Raw genomic sequence first — 24,628 nt, forward strand, 5'->3', positions numbered from 1 at the left:
CTGCTCCTGCACCTGCAGCACCCATTCACATGCTGCCTTGTCACTGCAGGGCCCACACAGTGCCAGCACAGTGCCCGGCAGATGCTGCCTGGCACACCTTTCTGCGCAGCACGGGTGGGTCTGGTGCCTCTGCCTGCCCTGCATGGCCTCCTCTTATCTCCCCCTCCTGGTGAGCAGCTGTGGTTGATGTAGGGCCCTGCGTTCCCTCCCTCCCTCCCTCCCTCCCTCCCTCCCTTCCTTCCTCCCTTCCTTCCTTCCTTCCTTCCTTCCTCTTAACTACTTAGAAGGGGCACTTAACCACTGGGCCACATCCCCAGCCCTTTTTTTTTTTTTTGTATTTTATTTAGAGACAGGGTCTCACTGAGTTGCTTAGGGCCTCACTAGGTTGCTGAGGCTGGCAATCCTCCTGCCTCAGCCTTCTGAGTTGCTGGGATTACAGGTGTGCACCACCACACCCGGCTCCCTGTATTCTTTACATGGCTGCTGGGACACGTGCTGCTCAGTCATCTGTGGATGTCATTTTGTGCTTGTGCCTCATTGTCCCTGAGGTGGATCCTGGAAAGCATCACACATGGTTGATGCGTCTCCTCTGGGATGTGTGCTTGATTTGCACTTGAACCAGTGGCAGCGTGCCAGGTGCCTCTCCCTGGATTTGCCAGGGAGCTTGGTAAATTTTTCATTTTAAATGATGGAGAGGTGGTGAGTCTTCTTGCATGTTTAAATTGTCTCATTTTCATTTCTCTGAGTGCTATTTGGATCCCTCACCTGGTTGGTAAATGCAGGTTTCTTCAAGGGGGAAGCAACTGTGCTCTCTGTGACCTGTTGGACTTGCACTTATGTCACCTGGTAACCTCTGGGTGATGGCTTCCCTGTGTCAGAGGACTTCAAAGCATCTGCAAGCAGCCACTGCCACATCCTGACTAGAGCAGGACCTTTGAGGTTGCACAGGTGTTTTCTTTGTGGCAAGAGAATGGCTGCCCTCTGGTCTTGAGTTGGCTGAGCTGGAGATCCCTTCCTTGGAAGTTGGTGGCTTGTTCTGAGTGGGAATCTGCAACACCTCCAGCTTGAGACTGAAGCACAGGAAAACCTGTGGCTTTCTGTTTCTAGAGAAAGAAGGGAAGTGGTTTCTTAGGTTTGGAGTGGGGAGATTGGAACTTGTCCACCAACTGCTTGTGTGACTGTAGTGCCATAGCTCAGAGCGTCAGGCGGCCTGGGCCACCTGGGGGACACAGTTTTGAGGAGCACACACATTCAAGGTTCAGGTGAGAATGCTCAGCCCTGGTGTTCTTCCCTTGACCAGGCACCCTGTGTACTGGGAGTTCTGGCCCTGAGTCCTGCCCCAGAGATGCTGGGAGCTGCACTGTTTTACGGGAGAAGTTCCCACCCCCACTTGGTGCCTGCATAGCTCTGGAACTGCCTGAGCATCCTCTGGCCTGTGGCCTGCCGTCCATCCTCATCTTACCTGGTCCATGTGGGTCTTGAGACCATGCCCAGAGGAGAGGCTGCATATAGAATCAACCAGGTAGCTGAGAACACAACATAGCTCCTTTCTTCTGACAGTGGCCTTCTGCCAGATCCCCAGGGAATTTCTCAGAGCAGAATTGAAAGACAAGAAGCTGTGAGGCTTAATGAGACTGTGGATCTGACTGGGGCATTTCAGAGAGACTAGTCCCGAGTTGATGTCTTCATCCAGAGCTAGGGTTGTGCTATAACTGAATAGCCTAGTCATCCTGGTCACCTCTGGGACCTGCTATGCCTGTGAATCTAGGCTGGGAGTGTGGCTCCCTCAGGAGGCCACCTTGACTGTTCCAGCACATGCTTCCCTGGGGAGTGCTATGACCTCAGTGAGAGCGTCTGCCTTGTTCATGTGACCACTGGATTGTGTCCCCCAGGAGGGCAGGGACATCCCTTCAGTAGCAGCTCTAGTGCTCAGCATGTGGAGGAACACTGCTCTTCCACTGTTGGTGGAAGGAACTTAGAACAGCAGGAGGGCAGTGATGTGGAAGTGTCCTATGGAGTTCTCTCAGGCACAAGGGCCTGAGGTGGACCTGGGAGGGCAGAGCCTGGGGACATTATGGGGGCCTGGCCAGATAGGAGGCACGTGGTGTTGGGCCTCACACTGCTGGTTTCCACAGCAAGGCCGGCCTGCACAGGAGTGTGTATTTCCTGTGCATGGACTTCTGCATGACGTCACCAGCTGGGCTCTCGCAGTGCGCTTATGCTTCTTGGGTTGCACAGTGCCTCCCACGTGGAGCATAGCCCAACCTGAGTATGGGGCCAGAGGATGCAGTGCTTGGGATAGCATTACAGGTCTCTGTCCTAGGGTAGGAACATGACCAGAATGAGACCACAAAATGACCTTTCAATTGTTAGCTAACGGTTGGGAATTGGCATCCTCTTCCAGATGCTGAGCGTGAAGGGGGTAGGTTGGCTTGGGCACACCCAACTTGGGTGTGGAAGATAACATGTTGCCTTTGCATAGTCATTGTGTGGGATGCGGGGCTGTGGCAGGATCATCTATCTCCCCTTGCAGACTGGGCTGGGCCCTCCTGGTAATGTGAGAGCTGGATAAGCCTGGGGCACTGTGTTTTCAGCCAGACCATTAAACACCCTGAAGATAGAAGTACAAGCTAAGCAGCAAGCCTTTTAGGACCTAAACCATGGGTCTGTTCTTGAAACTGGGCTTTCAAACCAGGGACAAACCTTTCTCTTCCCTCCTCCTGGCAGACTTCACTGAGGCTCCTGACTCCCTGGAGTTGGAGGCTACAGTCCACAGGCCCTTTCCTAGGACTGTTGTCCCTGGCTGCTGCAGAGCTTTGCCTTGGGTGCTTCTGGCCATGGCATTGTGCCCCACACTGCAGAGCTTGGAACTTGTTAGTCTGAAATGAGCAGCTTCAGTGCCTGGTGCTCAGAGGTGCAAGGCAGCTGCAGGTAAGCAGATGCTCAGGAGAATAGAGTTGAGTCCACGTGGAAAGCAGGGCACCCATCATAAGCAGGCCCCATGCCGTCAGCAGTGTAAGGTGGCCAAACCTGTGTCCCAGATTTCCTTGCACCCACAGGGGGTACTCGTCCGGCTCTCCCCGCCCCAGGCCCCTGCTCCATGCACGCATCTGTACCCTCTTCTCCTTCACCTGTCTTGTAACTCTCTAGTGTTTCTCACAGCTGTGCAACTTGTTTATGGTCAAGTTCATCTTCCTCGGTACTGCTGAGTTTGAGCCCCCAAAGTGCAAGGCTGTAAGTATTCTGTCCTCTGAACAGTGTGGGAAACAGTTTTTGGTGCCTCAGCATCTCTCAGGTGGTTTTCACCTGTGTGCAGCATTGCTGAGCTCTTTGAGCAGGAAATAGCAGTGAGTGAAATGGTAGGAATCTTGGTGTTCAGTTTTGATTCTTGGCCAAAAGCAACCATGAGCTACTCTGGTGACTGTGGCAGGAGGAGCCAATGTTCAAAGCCAGTCTGAGCAGCTTAGGGAGACCCTGTCTCAGAATGAAAAATAAAAAGGGCTGAGAATGTAGCTCAGTGGAAGTGTGCCCCAGGTTCAATCCCTAGTACCACTAAAAAGGAAAGAAAGAAAAAAGAAATAGAAGAACTTTTTACTTTTACCATCTGACCACCATTGAAGTGGAGGAGCCTGGCCAGTAGTTCCCATGGAGCCGGCCACTGAGCAGCCAACTGGACCTCCTTGTCGCTCCTCTCTCTTGCTGCTGTGGATACTGAGATCCTAACTGTTGCTTACTCACATTAAGCAGCTAACAAACCTGGGTCCCCTGGCAAGTCTCACACAGTGTCATTTTTGATTCCTTAAGAGGCCAGGCTGTTCCTCAGTATTTGACATGAATGCCAACCCTGTGGAGAACTTGAGAGAGAAACTTGAGCTATTGGTCTGTTTCTTGAGGATTTGGGGACAAGGCTGTAAGAATGTTCTACAGGTGCCAGGAGGGGTTGAGGGGCTGCCTACACACTGGCCATCTCAGCTCTAGATGCTAGTGTGTTCCAGAGATCCGAGGGGCTTTGTGCATTCTGACCTGGGGCGGGCTGAGCTCCTTACCCATCCTGGAGCTGCTGATCTGGAGCCTCAGCACCTCTCACGTGATTGTCACCTGTGTGTAGCATTGCTGAGCTCCACACTTAGCCCGATGTAGATGTCTTGGCTTAACCCTAGTGGGAGCTAGAACCAGCAGAGCAGGTTGGAGGTGATGGGAAAAGCATTTCTTGGCTACTCTCTTGAGTGGAAACAGGATGGAAGGAGGCCCTGTCTCAGTGGGTGGTTTGGAGAACTGTCCTGAGCTTTGCTCCTATTTGAGAACTGAGTTGTTCCATAGAGGGACACAGGAGGGCCATTGACTTTCACCTCAGCCAGGTCAGGATGGAGCCCAGGGAGCATCTTCCCCAGAGGCTGACACATCCCACCACTATAACTTTCTAGGAACCTTGACATTCCCTCTCCTACTCACTTCTCCTCTTGGGACACAGCCTACACCCTGCCTGGCAAACCTGTGAGGGCCAGCACCAGGTATTCATGGCAGGCCCCTTCACAGGATGGACATGCTGTGTGTGCCAGGTAGGCAGGCAGGGGGCCAGGTTAGATGCCCTAGAGGTAGAAGAGGCTTCCGTTAAACCCTAGTAGGCTGAGTGGGCCACAGACACCCCTTTTCTAGTGAGAGGTGCATTTGTGTGTGTTCCTAACAAGCTTTCTTACATGCACTGAAAAGATGCTTTCTGGTCCATGAAGTTTCCCCCTGCAGTTTCCTCCACCCAGCAGAGCAGTGTGCTGGGGCCACACTGGGTCTGGTGCTGTGATCTGTGCATGCACTTAAGAGTGTTGCTGTGTGAACAGTCCTGACTCCACTCTCTGCAGCCTGTGCACATCTGGTGTGGTGCGGCTCCACATCAACAGCTGGCTGGAAGTAAGCTTCTGTCTGCCCCACAAGATCCACTATGCTGCCTCCAGCCTGATTCCCCCTGAGGCCATCGAGCGGAGCCTGAAAGCCATCCGGTGAGAGCCCTTCCCTGTGGTCACCACCTGAAGCTTTGCCTAAGACTTGTTCCAGAAATTCTCTTTTCTGAGCTGGGTGTAGTGGTACACACCTGTAATCCCAGGGACTGGGAGACTGAGGCAGGAGGATTGCAAGTTCAAAATCAGTCTCAACAATTTAGTGAGGCCCTAAGTAATTTAGCAAGTCCCTGTCTCAAAAAACAACAACAAAACATTAAAACTATTTTCTGGGTGTGGTGTTGATGCAGGTAGTCCCAGCTACTTGGGTGCTTAGTGAGACCCTATCTCAAAAATTTTAGATAGATAGATAGATAGATAAATGGGGCTGGGGGTGTAGCTTAATGGTAGAGCACCCCCTAAATTCAATCCCTAGTACCGCCAAAAAAGAAAAAAATATATTTTCCTCTAAAAGTTGGCAGGTAGAATTCTGCTCTTAGTAAACCATGATTTTGTGTCCAGTTCGGTTCAGAAATGACCCAACCCCTCTCCCCTGGGCCTCCCAGCCAGCCTGGGCTGTGTGGCTGAGCATGAGGAGGAGCCAGTCCTGGGCCAGGGCAGATGTCATCTCATGGTGACGTAGATCCTAGCTTCTCGGCTACATTGATTTTCTCTGAGGGGTGAGCTAGACCCAGTCTTGCGGCTCAGGCACACATGCGCCTACACCAAGTCCCCTATTTCCTTGAGTACTATCTAAATAGTAAAAAGAAACCTGGGGGCTGGGGTGTGGCTCTGTGGTGGAGCACTAGCCTAGCCTATGCGAGGCTCTGAGTTTGATCCCCAAACAAAAGAAAGAGAAGGAAAGAAACCTGGTATGCTAAGGGCAATCCCAGCACCACCAAAAAAAAAAAAAAAAAGGAGGAAAAGAAAGGAAATCTGGACGCATTCTTGAATGTTTGGAAACCAGGGAAAGCAAAGCATGCCTGGACCCTCCCCACCCCCATCAGTGTCCCAAGTGACGCCTTCCCTCCAGTCCCTTGCTAAATGTATTTTTAGGTAGTTCTATTCGTAGTCTGTGGAGAGGATTTTGCTTTTCCCATGTTTGAGACCATTTACTTAGGAAAGATTCTTTGATTCATTCAATCAGTAAACCTGTGCTAGGCACCCCAGAGGTAGAGTATGGCCCACCTCAGTTTTGGTCTAATTTGTTTTCTCCCAAGGGCAGCAGTGAGCCTTGCAAATTTTTTATGAAGGCTCCTGGACACTGCTGCCCTTCTCTTTGGTTCCTCCCTCATCCCACTTCTCCACAGTGCAGTGAGTTCTGGGTACCTGCCTGGTGCAGGGGCCCTGTGATTCACAGGCCCACTGACATGACTTTGCTTCTCAGCCCCTACCATGCCTTGCTGCTGCTCAGTGATGAGAAGTCCCTGCTGAGTGAGCTCCCCGTCGACTGTTCCCCAGCTCTGGTGCGGGTGATCAAGACCACGTCTGCTGTGAAGAACCTACAGCAGTTAGCCCAGGATGCTGACCTGGCTTTGCTGCAGGTAGGGCCTGGGGTACTTGGATTGCATGCAGAGCAGGCAGCCCCAGGGTGGTGGTGGGAGGCACCAGGAAAGCAGGTTGCTCACCATGCTGCCTCCCAGGCCCTCTCTTCAGCTGAGAGCTATTGCATTATATGCCCTGACCAGGCCAGTTCCTGGGGTGCTTGAGGTTCTGACATCTGAGTCTGACCTAAGTTTTGGGTTGACTTCTTTGGTCTTGAATGCAGAGAAATGGAGGTGAGCTATGGGAGGCAGGAGGGAGGAACTCCCAGCACTGGGCAAAGGTCTGGAGGACAGGACCCAGGGCTGGCTTTGCGGGGGAGATGGCACATAGTGCACTTGGCCAGTGCATGAAGTCTCCCAGAGGCACAGGAACAAGCATGTGGGACATGAGGGCAGAAGCTTGCACATGGGCCCGCCACGTGCTGAGCCAGGGTCTGAGCTGTGGCCTTTACACTGTGTACATTTGTGCTGCCTCTTCTTTGTATGAGATGCCACCCTCTTGCTGGGCCATGCACTCTAAGGGAGGGACCCTCAGCCTTGGCCAGGGTGGATATGATTGGAGTGCGGGCGGGGCACAAGAAGAAGCTGGCAGGCAAGGACCCAGCTTTTGATGGGGTGACATTGGCCAGGGCCGTGGGTACCATCCAAGGAGAGGACCAGGAGTGCCTGTGGATGGCCCAGGGTGTCTGGTGTTGGTATGCACCACATGGCCACCAGGCGGCAGCAGATGCCAAGGCTAGGCCACTTGGGCTCTGCTTGCCCAGGTTCCTAAGCTCAGCTTGGCCTGTGAAGCTCCTGCAGTGACATTTCTGCCTATTTTTTTTCCCAAAACAGCATTTCAAATTCTCTTTCAGTGTGAGTCTGGATGTGCTCTGTGTGCCCTGACCTTTATCTGCTCTGCTAGAGCACGCACTGGAGTCTGGCTTTGTGCTTCACTCTGGCTCCTGGACTGGACAGGACCCAGTGAGGACCGCATCCTGTTCACCCATGTGGTCTCACCATTCCCACACTTGCAGGACAGGGCCAGTATGGGGAAGGCTGAGGCTTTGCATACCCTGAAAGGAGCCGGGCACTCAGTCTTCACTGTGCTGAGCCTGCGCCTCACCCTTTCTTGCTGCAGCAAGGCTGTGTGGAAACCCTGAATGAACCCTAATGGCTCACCCTGCCAGCCTTTAAGCAGGGTGCCATGCCCCCAGGTGGCGCTAGTCCTTTGGGGAGCATCTTCCTCAGGTGTGAATGTCACAGGATGTTTTAACATCACTCATGCTCCATCTTAGTGCAAATAGTGTTTAATGGTAAAATCAGTATATTCTTACTCATTTGGGCACAGTGGCCACACCTGTAACCCTAGAGATGTGGGAAGCTGAGGCTGGAGGATTGCAAGTTCTAGGCCAGCCTAGGCAACTTAGTATGACTCTGTCTCAAAATAAAAAATAAAAAAGGGGCTGGGGTTGTAGCTCAGAGGTAGAGCGCTTGCCTTCCACATGTGAGGCATTGGATTTGTTCCTTAGCACCACATAAAAATAAATAAACAAAAGTATTGTGTCCATCTACAACTAAAAATTTAAAAATAATAATAATAAAAATTAAAAAAAGACTGGGGATGTTCCTCAGTGGTAAAGCACTGCTGGGTTCAACCCCCAGAGCCTATAAATAAGTAAATAAATATATTCTCTATTGAAAATTGAAATGTTACAGGTATTACAGAGACAGGAAGAGGAAGTCCCTCTAATCTAATATTCCAGAACCTATAGATCTAATCTAATATTCCAGAACCTGTAGATCCATCTAGTTTTTTTTTTTTTTAAGACAGAAAAAGAGAGAGAGAGAATTTATTTTAATATTTATTTTTCAGTTTCGGTGGACACAACTTCTTTATTTTACGTGGTGCTGAGGATCGAACCCAGCGCCCCGAGCATGCCAGGCGAGCGAGTTACTGCTTGAGCCATATCCCCAGCCCAACCCGAGATGGGGTCTGTATATATTGCCCAAGGTCTTGAACTCCTGGGCTCAAAGGTTCTCGTGTTTTGGCTTTCTGAGTAGCTGGGACTATACGTGCATGCCACTGTGCCCTAAAAAAAAGCACATAACTTTGAAATAAAGTTATGGTCCCATTGTATATTATTTGTTTTTTTTCAGTATGGGGAGTTGAACCCTACCACTAAGCCAATCCCCAGCCCTTTTATTTATTTATTTATTTTTAAGTAATTTTTTAGTTGTAGATTGACACAATGCCTTTTTTTTTTTTTTTTTAAATGTTTATTTATTTTATTTTTCCGGCAGACACAACATCTTTGTTAGTATGTGGTGCTGAGGGTCGAACCCGGGCCGCACGCATGCCAGGCGAGCGCGCTACCGCTTGAGCTACATCCCCAGCCCGACACAATGCCTTTTTATTTATTAATTTTTATGTGGTGCTGAGGATCAAACCCAGTGCCTCATGCATGCTAGGCAAGCCCTCTACCATTGAACCACAACCTAGCCCTATTTTTAATTTTGAAACAGAGATTCACTATGTTGCCTAGTCTGGCCTCAAACTTGTGGTCCTCATGCCTCCGCCTTCTGAGTGTATGTTCCTTATGACTGACTGAATATTGACCCTCACAGATCTACATCCGAATCCCAGCACCTGTGGGTGTGGCCTTTTGTGGGACTTCACAGATGTTAGGATGTTAAGGATCTTGAGATGGGGAGATTTTCCTGGTGGGCCCTTAATGTAATCACAAGGGCCCCATTAAGCAAGAGTCAGAGTGACCATGGAGCCACCAGCTGAGAGACACTGGCAGCTGGAGGAGGCAAGGGCAGGTTCTGTCCTGGATTTCAGAGGGAGCATTGCTGGGTTCTGGCCCTGTGACTTCTAGCCTCTAGCATGGTGCTCTGCTTGTAGAGATGGCCTGGAAAAGCAGAGACCAGGCCAGCTGCTGCAGCAGAGAGAAGAGTGGAGACAAGGAAAATGGGCAGCTCTGCATTTGGGTTGAGAGAAGAGGGGCAGTGATGGACCTGCTGTTTCCTCCGTGTTGATACCACTGGGGCTCCCATTTGCTGAGCTGAGTAGATGTGTCCTCTGCAGCACAGCAGGCCTCTGTCCAGGTAGGGGTGGTTCAACACACTGGAGGCCCACCTGCCCCAAGGACAGAATGTATCCAGGGAGACACAGGCAGGAGCACAACTGTTGCTCTCAGACCTCTCCTCCATGAGAAGCTGGGGTGCTTGAGGTTCCTGGAAAGGACTCCTGATGTGTGAGGGCCCAGAAGAACAGTGTGGCAGGATGTTCTCTAGGGGAAGGTAGGGCCCACAGGAACAAATCTGGGGCCTTTGGGTGTGCAGGGGTGTTAGGCTAGTAACTCCACATCTACTCCTTCTTGGGGAGCCGAGCTGGGGTCCTGGTGGGTGTGGGTAGGGCTGTGCCTCTGCTGGGACACCCAGCCAAGCCCCCTGCCTCGCTGGGTCCACCTGTACTACTCTACATTCCAAATGTCCCCATGCTCTTGGGCTTGAAGCCTGGGCCTGACAGTACTGTTCCTCAGCAAGAGCGCAGCAGCACAGGGTCTGGCCAGGAATTGGCAGCGGTCGATAGTGCAGGCAGCAGTGATGAAAAGGCTCTGGTCCCAGGAGACACTGTGGGACCTGCCACCTGGTGGGAGGTGCTGCCCAAGTCAGGGAAGGGACTCCAGGGGCCATGGCCATAGGGTCTGTGCTGCATGAGCTTTGGACCAGCTTCTCCAGAGCAGGAAGACCATAGTATCCTAGGCCTGGTCCTCCCAGCCATCTGTGGCCTGCAGGTGTTCCAGCTTGCGGCTCACCTGGTGTACTGGGGCAAAGCTGTCATCATCTACCCGCTGTGTGAGAACAATGTCTACGTGCTGTCTCCCAATGCCAGTGTGTGTCTGTGAGTACCACCAGTGCCCATGGTGGGGAGGGCGAGTCCCGCCAACCCTTCTGGGGATGCTCCCTGGGCTGCCAGGCTTCAGAGGCACTGGAGGCCTCGAGGCTAGGCTCCCACTCCCACTGAGTGACTGATTTCAACTGTGCCCATCCTGATTCTGGTCTGGCTGGCCCTGCCTGCATCAGGACCACTTCCTCCTGACCAAGATCAGAGAGGGGTTTGGGGTAGCCAGTGCCTGTGGCTTCTGCTACCCCTTAAGGGAAAGTGCCAGGACTCTGTCCACCTGAAGGCTTGCCCAGCTCTGCCGTGTCACCTTACATTCATTCTGTCCTCACAGCGGCTGGCCCACCCAGCACAGATTCCCTATTGCCCACTGAGGGCCTGTGCTGAGGGTGCTGCCCACAGGTCTGCTGTGCCCACCACTGGACTCGCCTATCCCCAGGTATTCCCCACTGGCTGAGCAGTTCTCCCGCCAGTTCCCATCCTGCGACCTGCCGTCCATCCTTGCCAAGTTCTCTTTGCCTGTCTCCTTGTCCGAGTTCAGGAACCCCCTGGCACCCCCTGCGCAGGAGGTGAGTCGTGGCAGCTGCAGGAGCTGTAGACTCTCAGTGCTGCTGCCGTTCTGCCTTGTTTTGGGGGGCTTGCTGTTGCAGATGCCATGTGGCAGGTGAGCACTGGCTGTTGTGCTGCCTCTGGGTCTGGGGTGCCCACAGATGGAAGGTTCCCCCTCTCCAAGTGAGTTGGCCTCTTGCCCACTTCCCTGGGTGTTCAAGGGGGTCCTGTGGCCACCAGGCCTGGAATCTTCTTATCAAAGGGTCCTGGGTTGGGTGTGGGGAGGCTTCCTCCTGACATGGCAGATGGTATGTGGCTTCCTGTGTGGACTGTAGGGTGTCACTGTTCATAGGTGCCAGGCAGGTTTGCCCCTTCACTGGTCAGATGGGATAGGACCAGGTGTCTGAGATAGGCTGGGTGTTCTCAAGGCTTTCTTTCCAAAAGCCAAGTATTTGTTTTAGTTAAATCCAGATCTACCAGGCAAAAACCCGTGCTTAAAATCAAGCCCTTTTCCTTCTCAAATTGTGAATGAGAGCAAGATCCTGGTGTTTTCAGCTCATTTAGACGCTGAGCGTGACAGAGCTCTAAATACCGTCTTTCATGGAGCATGGTTTCTAGGAGCCCTGCCAGCTTCTTCCAGCTGAACAAGACACTCTGCATCTGTACCCTGCCTCCTCTGTCCTGGGCAAGGGCTGGCAGTGCTCCCACCCAGCAGAAGCTTCCCAGTATTGTGTGATGGGGTGGGTTTTGCAGGTCATTCCCTAGTGGCTGCCCCAGACCCTGTAGGGGCTCAGGTGGAGCCAGGTTTGTTTCCCTCAAGTCCCTGGGATGCATGCTCTAGTGCTTATGAAGCCCCTTGCTGTTCTTTCTTTTTTCCCCCCAATACTGGGGATTGCACTGGTACTCCACCAGCAGCCCTTTTTATATTTTATTTTGATACAGGGTCTTGCTAAGTTGCCCAGGCTGGCATCCAACTTGTGATCCTCCCACCTCAGCTTCTGAGGTGCTGGTATTATGGGTCTGCACCACCATACCTGGCCCTTTATTTCTTTTTTTTAATATTTCCTTAGTTCTAGATGGACACAATATCTTTATAGATTTATTTTATTTTTTTAAAAATATTTATTTATTTATTTATTTTAGTTTTCGGCGGGCACAACATCTTTGTTTGTATGTGGTGCTGAGGATCGAACCCGGGCCGCACGCATGCCAGGCGAGCGCGCTACCGCTTGAGCCACATCCCCAGCCCTATAGATTTATTTTTATGTGGTGCTGAGATTGGAACCCAGTGCCCCACACATGCAAGGCAAATGATCCACCACTGAGCTACAACTCCAGTCCCCCTTTTTTTCTTTCTTTTTTTTTTTTAATATTTATTTTCTAGTTGTAGTTGGACATAATACCTTTATTTTTATGTGGTACTGAGGATTGAACCCAGGCCTCACACGTGCTAGGTGAGTGCTCTACCGCTGAGCCACAATCCCAGCCCCCCCCCTTTATTTCTTAATTTCACTTTAAGTTTATATATTTTGCAGTCCTTTTGAGTTTTGTTTTTTTAAAGGATTAGCACATACATTCCCCCATTCCCCTCCCAACCCTAGCCCAGGTGACCCCAGTCAGCAGTTCCTTGCAGGCCTTCAAGGAAGAGACTGTCCATACATACACCTTGCTCTGGGTCTGGGACCTGCACAAGGCACATTGCTCTGTTTTAGGTCCAGCCACAGAGGGCCTGGCCTGGACCTGTTGTATGGTGAGAGGGGCACTGGCTCCACCCTGAGCAGGGGACCCTTTCCTGGCTTCCTTCTGGGTCTACTTGTGTGTCCAGTTCAGACTTCAGGTGTATCCAGAAAGAGGACTTTCTGCCAACAACCTCTTTCCAAATGGTGTCTAGGTTTGCCCAGGGGTGGACTGGCTCACTAGGACCAGCAGCAGCTCCCAGTTATCTGAGGCTGAGGGAGGCAAAACAGAGATGGTTCTAGCTCAGAAAAGGGAGGGTTGCATCCCAGGCCCTGCTCCTTCGCCAGACACTAGCACAGCCCAGGTGTGTGGTAGGAGCCAGTGTGGTGTGATTAGGGACCTCCCTTGGGGCAAGTAGGCATTGCAGAGCTTCCCAGCAGCTGTGGGCTCTTTTTTCTGAGGTGAGGAGCTTTCCTTCCAAGGACTGAGCACCAGAGTATGCCAAGCCGTTTGGGGCCATGGCCATAGGAGGTTGACACTGGGATGGGGGAACCGGCCTTACCCACTGCCTGCCCACAGACCCAGCTCATCCAGATGGTGGTGTGGATGCTGCAGCACCGGCTCCTCATCCAGCTGCACACTTATGTCTGCCTGATGGCTTCCCCCAGTGAGGAAGAGCCCCGCCTACGGGAGGAGGACGTCCCCTTCACTGCCCGGGTCGGCGGCCGCAGCCTCAGCACACCCAATGCCTTAAGCTTTGGCTCTCCAAGTAAGGTTCCCTCACCTGGGTCATCTGTCTAGCGATGGGGGAGACATGGGGTGGCAGCTAGGAAGTGTGACAGGTGCCTCCACATGGCTGCACACGTGTGTGTCTGCCTCCGTGTCTCCCGTCGAGACCCTTCCTGTCTTCTCTGCCCACCATGGCTATCCTGGGCCTCTCTAGCAGGATCTTGCGGGCCAGGAGCAGCCCCAGCCTGGGATCAGAGCAGGATTTCACTTCACCAGGATAGTTGAAACTCCTGTGCCTGAGGGCCCATGAGGAGACTGTCTGTCATGGTCACTTCTAGGAAGATCCCTAAAGGTGGAAATCCATTGCCAAGTGCTGGGCCCCAGGTTAGGGGCAGGCTGTGGGCTTCATGCAAGGACCTTGCCTGTACAGATGCTCCATCTTCCAAGCTGGGTGAGGTGGCATCTCACCCAGACATGCCTAGGGATACAGGGGGTATACCATGGACCTATTCAGGGTCCTTGGGCTGCTCCCACGTTCTAGGTCAGAGCCACAAGGGGGAATGTCACACCTAGGGGATGGGTGTCAGCCAAATTTCTGGGTAGGGCAGCTGGGGAACCAGGAGGAGCCCTATGTGTGTCCCTAGGTGGGGGCTGGCTCTGCCCTCACTGCTCCCTTGGCATCCTGGAATCCACCCTAACCTGTACTACACACAGCCAGCAGTGATGACATGACCCTCACCAGCCCCAGCATGGATAACTCCAGTGCAGAGCTGCTCCCCAGTGGGGATTCACCACTGAACAAGCGGATGACGGAGAGCCTGTTGGCCAGCCTGTCAGAGCATGAGCGGGCAGCCATCCTCAGTGTACCCGCTGCCCAGAACCCTGAGGATCTGCGCATGTTTGCCAGGTGGGGGCTGGTGGCTGGGTGGAGCTGTACAGAAAGTGGAAGGGGCATACCTGACATGACATGTGCCAGGGTGAGATGGCATCTCAGCACTGTCACTGAGGTCTGGGGCCTATATGCCTGTCTTTGGAAGTATCCCCTGCAAGTTCTTACCCGAGTAGGACTTGGCAGGGATTTGCCCAGGACCCCTGCATCTTATAGGCCTGACAGCCTGTCCCCCAACCCTGACTGGAGGTGTGTGGTTTCCTGGGAGAGGTAAGGCTGCCAGCATTAAGTGTGAATCACACTCTAGACCCTGGAAAGGACCATCTGCAGCCTTGCTTAGGGACTCCCTGCTACAGCAGCATGGGAGAATGGAGCCTCTGGCAGCCTCTTTCCTGCTCTGGGGTGCAGTCTTCAGTGGCTCTAGATGTAGACAGCTGTACTTCTTGTTAGGACCACTTCATGCCCACTGCTGGTCACCAGGGACTCCAGTGGGCACTGGGTCCAGGATGCTGAGCTAACCCCCACCAGTGTTTGTCAGAGGCATTTCAGGGTGCAGGCCTTGTCTTGGCTAATGCCACCCCTCCTCCAGGCTCCTTCACTACTTCCGCGGCCACCACCACCTGGAGGAGATCATGTACAATGAGAACACTCGGCGCTCCCAGCTGCTCATGCTCTTCGACAAGTTCCGCAGTGTGCTGGTGGTGACCACCCATGAGGACCCTGTCATTGCCGTCTTCCAGGCACTGCTCACATGAGCCAGGCAGAGAATGGGGTGTGAGGGTGGGCACTGCATGGGTGGCCAGCCCTGGCCTGACTGAAGGCTTGCAGAGCCCTTGTCCTTATCCTTCCTTACCACAGGCACCTTGGTTCAGCAGCAGCTGTGAGGCCATCATCCTCTGTGCTCTTTTAACTCTCACTTGTCCTCGCAACAGCCTTACCATCACCAAAAGCTGAAGGGTGCCTTCTAGACTTACATCTGGTGAGGACTGTGTCCTTACATGTGCACATAGGCTGTTTTGACCCTCATCCTAGCCCTGGCCACATTTGCGGTGACCTTGCCCCACTTTGTGTGCTATCCTGAGGGATATATATTCCTACCTGCCTTCTGATGGCGTCAGCATGTGTGGCCACCTCACCCAGCACCACCTCTGCTCACCATGCATTGCATCCCTCCCAGATTGCTACGATCCTCTCCTGGCCCAGCCTCTCCACAGCACCACATAGGTCACCGTTGTGGTGGGTGGCAGCTCAACTTCCTGCCAGGACCCTGCCCCAGAATGTGCATGTACTGTGTGGCTCTCCTGTTGACCCTAACCCTGGAGGAAGGACTGACTTTAGGCATGTGATGATCAACCAGGGGCTCTGTAAAGACAAAACAGTTCCCTAGAAGCAAAACATTTATTTAGTTTTTAAACAATTAAAAAAAGCCTGAGTGGGCTCTTTGCTCAGGTCTGTGTGTTCTTCTGCTCAGCTGCTTTGTCCACCACACTCACCCATGGGCTGCCCTGGAAGTAGAAGCGCAGGGGCTTTTGGGTCCACTCCCCTGCGTTGCCAATGCCCACACGGGCTGCTGCCACCACGGCTGGTCTACTGGGGCCCAGCAGACCATACTCTAGCCACATGGCCTCGTCCTGGGCCAGGTCCCGCTGGTCAAAGCTCTTGTCAATAGCCAAGGCCTGGCACAGCTTAGAGGGACCGTTACAAAGCTCACGGTCCTTGAGGGTCCGGCTAAGCGTGCCTTTCCGGAGGTTGTTGCGAAGCTGGCGCATAGTTTCCAGACCCCCAAGGGGCTCAAGTGCTCGCAGTAGGACACAAGCGCCATCCCCTGTTGGACAGATAGACAGTTTGGAAGCAGAGCCTCCCTGGCCCTTGTCTTCCTGCTCCAGTGCACCTCCAGTGTCACAGTGCTGACATGGTTGCTCACTGCCTTCTGGGTCTGCCCCTCCCTGTGTCTAGACTCCTCTGCATACCTGCATCCACAAGGCAGCTGTTCCTTCTGTAGGGACCCCTTGGCTGCCACCACAAAAGCACATGCTTTGCCTTCATCTTCTTAATAACTTTATTTTCTTATGTGGTGCTGAGAACCAAACTCGGTTCCTCATGCAGGCTAGGCAAGCCCTCTATTACTGAGCTACAACCACAGCCCCTTTCCCTTCATCTTGTATTTGGTGGCAAGTGTGAGGCCCCAGCAGCTGGTGCTCCTGGACTGGCATAACCCTGCTAGGAAGTGGGCAGTCCCAGGACGAGCCTAGATTCCTAGCCAGGCACTATGGCTCCCCATCTGTCTGCCACTCAGCAACCTGTTGGCCAAGCCTGGAAATTGGCCTGGGCACAGGATGCTAGAACGGCCGTGGCTCATGATTCAGTAGAGGGACTGTCCTCCAGCTCTCGGTACGCATGTCGGGAGATGTCCACAAGACCTCCCTTGGAGGTCTTCTCCAGCCCAGCCCTGCCCTATCAGTCCAGGCTACTTCAGGGACCCACTAAGAAGGCACAGATATCCAAATTCCTCTAGACCTGAATGTCTGGGAGGGCCCCTGTTATTACTGGTCTTGGACAATGATGACCTGGATCCAGGCCAGGACAGCTCTGACCCTCCAGTAAAGCTGCTCACCTATGGACCTTGGACTCCCAGTCTCCTGGCAGTCAGGCTTGGCCCAAGTGTGGCCAAGCTAGTACCCACTTTTGGGCCTTGGCCAGGTGGGTCTGCTCCCAGCCTCTGCTCTGCGTCAGCACTCAGGGCCAGTCCAAGTGAATGGAGCCATGCCCTGCAGCAAAGCCTGCAACCAGCAAGTGCTGGGTTCTTGTGAGCCCCATAACCAGCCAGTTTTCAAAGAGATTCAAAACAAAGCCTGGAGGTTCCAGTCCCTCTGAGTCTTATGCTACTTCCAGCTTGCTATTTGCTCACCCTCTGTGCCCACCCTCACTTTTTAATTTTTTTGGCAGCGCTAGAGATTGAACCCAGAGCTTTGTGCATGCAAGGTAAGCACTCTAACCGAGCTATATTCCCAGCCCTACCCTGAGTCACTTTTGCAGGAAGTAGGCAGACCCCTTGCTGAGCCAGAGCCACCTATAAAGGAAAAGCATCTCAGCCTCCACTCTGGCACACCTCTTTCCTGGTTCTTACACAGAATGCACTTGAGTCTCACATAACGACAGAAACACCTTTACTCTCTTCTTGCCCAGCCTTTACCACCTCACCCTGCTCTGCTGCACAGTGGCTCCAGCCTTGGCAGTCTGGCTATTCTCCTCCTCCTGAACCTGGCCCCTCTGAACTTCCATGTGCTGCCTCCACCTACACAGGTGACAACCATATCCTCAGCCACCACTCTTATCTGGATGATCCTAACCCTGTCTTCACCCATGTGGGGTCCTGCCCCCACAACCTGCACGTTCCTGGGGCATCTTGGTCACATGTTCAGAAAGGAATATCACATCCCTGCCACCATTCCACTGGCCATAGCACCAAGCACTTCTAGGCTCAGCCTTTCTCCTGAGGCCGGCCCTCCCCTCCTGAGCTTAGTTATTGCTAACAAGGAGCTCTGCAACCAGCTCTCAGGAGTAATCATGGCTCTCCAGGAAGGGCTCCCACCCTCCTGGATAACTATTCACTGAGAGCTTTCCTCCATGTCTGCTCTGGGTCAGACATGGGGCTGGTCCTGAAGTCCTTGTGTCCCCCAGTCTCCAAGGCTCTTGCACTTGACATCCTTAGCTGTAGGCTCTGGGCAGCCAAAATCCCCACGTCATTGCACTGTCCAACATACATGGCCTGAAGCATGGCATACTGTGACCCCCTACTGTCTTCCCCAAACAGTCTAGTTGTCTGGTGAGCAGTGGCTTTGACAGGATGGTGCTCTGAGTTCACCAAGGGCAGAGTCTACACCAGAGCCATACTCATAAGTGAGGGCTTCTCTCAGAGCACCAAGCCAGCAACTCCACTGTGACAACTCCACTGTGACAACTCCACTGTGACAGAGGCTCCTGTGTGGTGAGGGCTGTCCTGTGCCTTATAGGGGTTCGGCAGCACTCCTGTTTTCAACCAGTAGATGCAGTACCATCCCCAGCTATAAAATGACCAAAAACGTCTCCAGATATTGCCTAATGTCCCCTAAGGGGCATAATTGCTCCTGGCTGAGAACAACTGATCAGACCCCACAACAGGCCACTTGATGGGCTCCTGCAATTGCTCAGCTCAGCCCAGATTGATCTCTCCTTTGCTTCCCTACAACTTGCTCTTTCCACATCTACCCCAGTGCTCTTTGCCATCAGCTTCAAGCTCTGGGATCAGTGGTAACCTCATGGAATCTGTCTGCTCTGCATTCAGGTGTGTCCCATAGCCTCTATCCCACAGGGGCCCAGTCCCATTAGCCAACCATGCCCTATCAATGCAGCCAGAGCTCCTGAATCCTGGACTTGGCCCTGGCAATGGCACTACCTTCCTCAAATGCCTGACAACCCAGTCCTCCTGGGAGTCCCCCAATTACTAGCTAAGGGGGCTGTGCCAGTCCTGCTCCCTCATTGCCAACATTACTAACCTTGGCTGGAGACATTCATGCAGAAGTACATCCCATAGATAATGTACACATACAGGGTCCCGGGTTTCATGAACATGCCGCGGTTGCGGGTGGTCTGCCGGCCACCCCTTGAGTGGGCAGCTTCATCCTCTGGTCCCAAGTATGCCTCGGTCTCCACAATGCGGCCACGGAGCTCTGTGCCATCAGCAAGTCGCCGGACAAGGACCTGTGTGTGGGTAGTCTGCTCAGGGCCAGAAGGAATAGGGGTATACCCACCCTGACAGTCTCCAGCCTGTGCAACCTCTCACTAGCTCAGAATGTGCCAGATTCAGCCAGGCCCTCTCACCTGGCACCTGCACCGTGTCTCCTAATTAGATCCCAAAAGCCACCATTGAGACCACAAGCCCTATTAGATGACCACCATGTAGGCTGACCTTCAAGTCCTCCCTACTTCCTCTCCCATTTCCCTTCAGAGGACTATATCAGCACGAGGCTGGCCAGTGTGGAAGGCACAGGTTCCCAAGGGTATCCATACATGGCCTCCTGGGGTATTCCAGAGCCTGTGGAGTGACCTTCCAAAGCAATCACAAAAGACCCTCACACTCAGCTCCCACCAACCAGCTGTAAAGCTTTTCTGAATAGCAGGACCAGGTGCCTGCAGTTCCCTAGCCTGGACCACTGTCTTGGGAATGGCCAGCCGTTCTGCCCCTGTGCTTGAAGACCCAGACCTAGGCCAGACTCAACCAGGGTTCACAGCAGAACTGCAGGGACTAGCCACATCTACAGCAACTGCCTCATCCTTAGGTCAGAGGGACCAGTTGGAAGGCCAGCCACCTTGAACTCAGGTTAGGGTCAGCTGTGGTGCCTGAGGGTCAGTATCACAGGACAGGATGGATTGATGACTGTCCTGAAACCTAGAAATGCCCACAGGCATCCAAAGCACTGGGGACAGGAGTGAGTACCTTGGGTTTGGCCTGATCATCTCCAGAGGAGAGCTTTCCAGGACTCTGAGGAGGCCTGCCCCCATGCCTCCTGGCACCCTGGGGCCCAGCTACCCTTCTGCAGGGAGCACACCTTAGTTCTCTGGTACATGTTCCTGGGGGAGGCAGCACCCTTCTCAGCTCAGAGGGTGACTTACTTCATTAGCTTTTGTTTCAGTGCTGGAGACTGAGCCAGGGCCTTGAGCACTCTTAAGCACTCTACCCCTGAGCTACATCTCCAGCCCTGAAATGAACATTTTGATAAGAGTGTGACCTTGCTGAGGGGTCTGCAAGGGCACCCACTGGGAGGTTATCGAAAAGGCTGTCCTCCCCAACCAAAGGGACAGAGAGTGAGCACCCTCTTCTCTGCTAGACATCATCCTGTCCACCAACAGACTCCAGTAGGTATGATACAGGCCTAAAAGTAAACGACATGCCAAGGACACTGGCTAGAGGTGGATGCACTCTGATGCTTGACCATCAATCCTGGGGTGCACCTGCCCCACATATTGTTTGTCATGTCATAAATGTTCAATATCTAAGTTACTTTCAGAAAGATCCTCTGGCCCTTGCAGCTGAAAGCATCTTCATGGGAACAGAATCTCATCCCTTCTCCAGTAAGCTAGGTTTTTTTTTTTTTTAAGCATCTGGGTTTTGTTTGTTTTTGTTTTGTTTTTTGGTACCATGGATTGAACCCTGGGGTACTTAACCACTAAGCCACATCCCCAGCCCTTTATTTTTTGAGACAGGATCTTGCTAAGTTACTTAGGGCCTTGGTAAGTTGCTGAGGCTGGCCTCAATCTTGTGATCCTCCTGCCTCAGCACAAGGATGGTCCATGAGTCTGGGATCACAGGTGTGCACCACCACACCTGAGTTAGCACCAGACTCTTGGTACATGTTCCTGGGGGAGGCAGCACCCTTCTCAGCTCAGAGGGTGACTTATTTCAGTAGCTTTTGTTTCAGTGCTGGAGACTGAGCCAGGGCCTTGAGCACTCTGGTTTTTCTTTTCTTTTTTTTTTACAAGATTTTTTTAAAAATCTTTATTTATTGTATTTATTTTTATGTGGTGCTGAGGATCAAACCCAGTGCCTCACATGTGTGAGGCAAGAACTGTACTGCTGAGCTAACCCCAGCCTCAACACACTGGTTTTTCTATTAGTCACAGAAACTGGCTCTCTTGGCCATTTCAACCTAAAAGTTAAAGGACAAAGGGTAGGCCAAGGAATCTCTGGGAGAGCCAGTAAGCCAGTTCTGGGACTTTGATACCCAGGAACAATACCCAGATGGTACTCAAGACAGACCTAGCCAAGACTCCATGGCTGTGCATGTGTGGTGACAGGGTGCATGGCAGGCCACCCCAGGATGGTCCCTGCTCCCACTCCAATATGTCCATCAGAGCCCAGATCCTGAATCTACATTGAGCTATAGGGGCCACTGGGCTGCCAGAGCTGCCCCTGTGAGCCATGTGGTAGGAAGGTAGCTGTCCCAAGGCAATTTTGATGCTGGTAATCTGACAGTGGCTGCACAGTTCCCGTGAGTCTAAAATTATCAGAAATGTCATCCTGACGAGTGTTGATTGTCAGAAGACAAGGCAGGCAAGGTGGCCAGCCCCTCAAAGATACAGGGCCAACAGTGTTATAGTACCTCCAAGTGACCTACCCTGAAGGGGTCCCAAGTAGACAGGGACTAAGCGTCCATGTCCCAGGTGGGAAAGCTGGCAGTGAACTGCTACTCTCCTTGCAAGTAAAGGAAGACTGATGGTGACAGCCCTCCTCCATCTGAGGCAAACAGCCCTCCTTCTCCCAGTGACCCCAGACAACTAAGATAAGGCTCTTCAGGGACCAGGGTGGGAAAGCAGCTAACTGCGCCAGCACAAGGATGGTCCATGAGGGCCAGGTCAGGCTGTGAACAGTGGTGAGGGCCTCATGATGGCAACCTCATTAGAGACGATATCACTGTTGATATTACCTGTCCCAGAAAGGCGCGGGCCAGAGGGATGGCTGGCTGGTCAAAAAACTCTGTTCCTAGCCGGGCAGGGTGGCCCTTTGGGCTGGAGAAATAGATGCTGCGCTGGGGGCCCAGGGAAGAGGCTTGTCTCAAGTGGGGCTCCTTTGGGGAAGGCGACTGGGCTGTGTCCAGTGGGCTCTGCTGCAACTCTTTCTCTGCCATTCGCTTTTTTTGCCCCATCCTTCGGGAAAGCTGTAATGGGAAAACAAAAGTATCTGAGTAGGAGGCAACAGAAAACTATGTGGTGAAACAGGCCCTGGGAGTTCAAGGGCTCTGTCTGCCTCAGTTTTTTTCGTCTGCAAACTGTGGTACCGACCTTATGGGTTTCTCTGAGGCACAAACAATGCCAAGGCTGACATATTCAACCTCAAGTGATGACAGGCTGCTGGGTGGTAGGTGGACACTGCCCTTTGGGCCCTTCACACATGGGAGATGCACAGCCTGGTGACAAGGGCTGCAGGCCTGGGAGGGGATGTCTGAGGCTGCAGAGAAGGAGCTAGGACCCTCTTGATCCCGTTTATCATGTTGACCCCAGGGAACCTTCTGAGTTTGCTTCTGGAACCCTGCTCTTTGTACCCAACCCTAACCAGGAATTTACAGTGTATATATGCATGTGCAGGAATTTATGCATGCAATCTCAGCTATTAGGGAGGTATGGCAGGAAGACTCCAATTTGTGGGTCAGCCTGTGCAACTGAGACTTTGTCTCAAAATAAAAAGGGCTGGGGATGTATGTAGCTCATGGGTAGAGCACCCTCGGGACCAAAAAACAAAACCAAAACACCAGCCTAGACTCAGACAGAGCTTCTTTCCCCACTGGCTGCTGATGGAGGCAAGACTCACTGTCCCAGACTTGTCTGGCCCAGGAGGCCCGAAACACACAGCTGGGTGAAAATGGGGCTGATCATCTGCCTAACCCCACCTCAAATGCTCAGCGCATGACCCCAGCCAGTCCCTAACTGCACTCTGCGTTACTGCCCAGGGTGTCAAAATAAGGAGCAAGTGGGGCGAGAGGTCCCTTCCGCCATCACATGGCCGGGAAACCTGAAGACGCATCCTCAGCGGGTCTGGGGCCTCGGGAAGCTGGAGAGGAAGACAGCAAGTGAGTGCGGGGCCTGGACGCGCCTTCCTGGGCCGCTGGTCTCCGGCGGTACCCTTGGCGCCCTGCCCCGCGAGACATCCATTATTTTTAACATCAGCGCTGACGTCCACGTCGGGCCGAGGCCGCCAGTCGGCCGTGAATGGACGCTGACGTGACCGTCTCTGCAGCCCGGCCTACTGTGCCAGCTCGCCGTGGGCTCAGCCTCCGCTTCGCTGCGGTCCTGCTCTCACCCGCTTTGGCCCGAGGCTGGCCCCGCGGCATCCGGTCACTTGGGGGCTCATGGGCGGCGGGCTCGTTCGGGAATTGGAGGCTTCATCAGGGCCCGCGAGCGCGGCCGCACTCTCAGGAGTTCCCATGGGGTTCGGCCTCGCCGCCGCCGGGAGCCTACATCCCTGGGACCCGCAGCGTGCCCGCCTCCCGCCGCCCGGAAGCGCCAGCAGCTGGGCGGGGCCGCGCCTGCGCAGTAGGAACCTGGCGGGGCGCCTGCGGAGGGCCAGAGCCCGGCCCAATGAAGACTTCGCTTCCCGCAGTCCCCAGAGGCGGCTGGGACCTCCCTGCATCTCGGCTGCCCCTGGTCGCCTACCTCCAAAGAGCCCGCCCCTACCAATAGTCATTACGCCGGGCAGCTGGACTGGGCCCTTGAGGACCGTGTCGGAGCCCCTGTTTTGGGGCTAGGTCGGCACTATGGAGAGCGCGCCGGGAGGCGGCGGCCCAGTTCTCGACCCGAACTTGCCTACCCCTACCTCGGGGCATTTGAGTGTAGTGGGCAGGAAATGGACGCCAGGGCCGGGGTCGTTACAGCCGGTCAGAGGAAGAAAAGGGGGAGCAGCGGGATCTTTGTCTCTGCAGCGGAGCTCTCACCCCTCCTAGCGCCCAGGCATGTGGACAGTAGCTCGCCCACGTCCTGGGCGGGCCGGTTGGAGAGTGGCCAGCCTCCTCAAGGGGCTGAGGCCAGGGCCACGGCTGTGGAGACCCGTGAACACCCGCCCTTCTGGGCGGCAGCTGCCCTATACACTTTTCCCCTCCGCATAACCCAGCGCCTGCTCCCCACCCTGCCTCTGGGAAGGGCAGTGCTGGACCCAGAGAGGGAACCCTCAGGGGCAGCTCCTACACCAGCATAGCCACCACTGCCCACTCTGCCCCTGTAGGGATCCTCAGGGTCTGCTGGGCCCTTATGCAGACAATATCACCACCAACACCACCCCGCCCCGACAACCCACCTCTGTCCTGTAAAAATCCTTGAGGGGCCTGTTCTGAGCTCTGATTTCTGTGACTCTGACCTTGGTACCATAGAGGCCTCAGAGCAGTTGTGTGCAGTATGAAAGGTACTGGATAGGACAAAGGGATAGACCATGTCTCTTGTGACCCTCAGGTGAACAAGGCACTTGATATCCAGCAGCTTCTCTGTTGACCAGCTCAGGGGCTGAACTCTGACCCAGGCTAAGGCTCAGCCATCCCATCCCACCCCCAAGGGCCCCAACCGGGACTTCCTGTGGAAGGAGGGGCAGCCTCAGCCTGCTGCCTGCTGGAAGCCACCCAGCTGTTTGTGGCACTGCTAGCTGCTTCCGGGGGTGGGGGTGGGGGCAATGTGTTATAAATCCCTGCTATTGAGGCAAGCCTGGATGTGACTCCCACCCCCTTTCCTCCTTATCCCCTGCAGCCATTCCGCCCAAGACTCCCCCTTCCTGTGAGAACAACACCCACAGCCCTTTCCCTTTCAATGTATGAGGGAAACTGAGGCCCCAGCTAGACCCCTCTCTCCCTGATGAAAGCATGGGGATGTGGGTGTTGTAGAAATCATGGGCATTCTGGAGGAT

General features: G+C 53.7%; 2 protein-coding genes across 9 annotated transcripts in view; one reads left to right on the plus strand and one right to left on the minus strand.

The window, feature by feature from the left end:
- Nprl3 (NPR3 like, GATOR1 complex subunit) overlaps positions 1-15,656 on the plus strand; it is a 34,850-nt gene extending 19,194 nt beyond the window's left edge. For all 5 annotated transcript variants that reach the window (XM_027940362.2, XM_027940363.2, XM_071605529.1 and 2 more), the window contains 7 exons: positions 4,857-4,994; positions 6,319-6,475; positions 10,258-10,364; positions 10,804-10,933; positions 13,170-13,359; positions 14,034-14,226; positions 14,798-15,656. In XM_027940362.2, the coding sequence (XP_027796163.1) occupies positions 4,857-4,994; positions 6,319-6,475; positions 10,258-10,364; positions 10,804-10,933; positions 13,170-13,359; positions 14,034-14,226; positions 14,798-14,963 (1,081 nt within the window). In that variant the 3' untranslated portion in view covers positions 14,964-15,656. The remainder of the gene's footprint in view (positions 1-4,856; positions 4,995-6,318; positions 6,476-10,257; positions 10,365-10,803; positions 10,934-13,169; positions 13,360-14,033; positions 14,227-14,797) is intronic.
- Positions 15,588-23,248, minus strand: Mpg (N-methylpurine DNA glycosylase). Of its 4 annotated transcripts, none has more exons than XM_027940367.2 (4): positions 23,042-23,248; positions 21,672-21,902; positions 18,744-18,948; positions 15,588-16,033 (listed from the first exon to the last, which is right to left on the minus strand). In XM_027940367.2, the coding sequence occupies exons 1-4, from the start codon at positions 23,165-23,167 to the stop codon at positions 15,654-15,656; spliced, it is 942 nt and encodes a 313-aa protein (XP_027796168.2). In that variant the 5' UTR covers positions 23,168-23,248; the 3' UTR covers positions 15,588-15,653. The 4 variants fall into 4 exon arrangements, with proteins under 4 accessions (XP_027796168.2, XP_027796171.2, XP_027796169.2 ...); XM_027940370.2 differs by lacking the exon at positions 23,042-23,248 and adding an exon at positions 22,835-23,035; XM_027940368.2 differs by lacking the exon at positions 23,042-23,248 and adding an exon at positions 22,754-22,979.
- Between the last annotated feature and the right edge of the window lie 1,380 nt (positions 23,249-24,628).

This window comes from Marmota flaviventris, chromosome 19 (assembly GCF_047511675.1).
Source record: "Marmota flaviventris isolate mMarFla1 chromosome 19, mMarFla1.hap1, whole genome shotgun sequence".
NCBI lineage: Eukaryota > Metazoa > Chordata > Mammalia > Rodentia > Sciuridae > Marmota > Marmota flaviventris.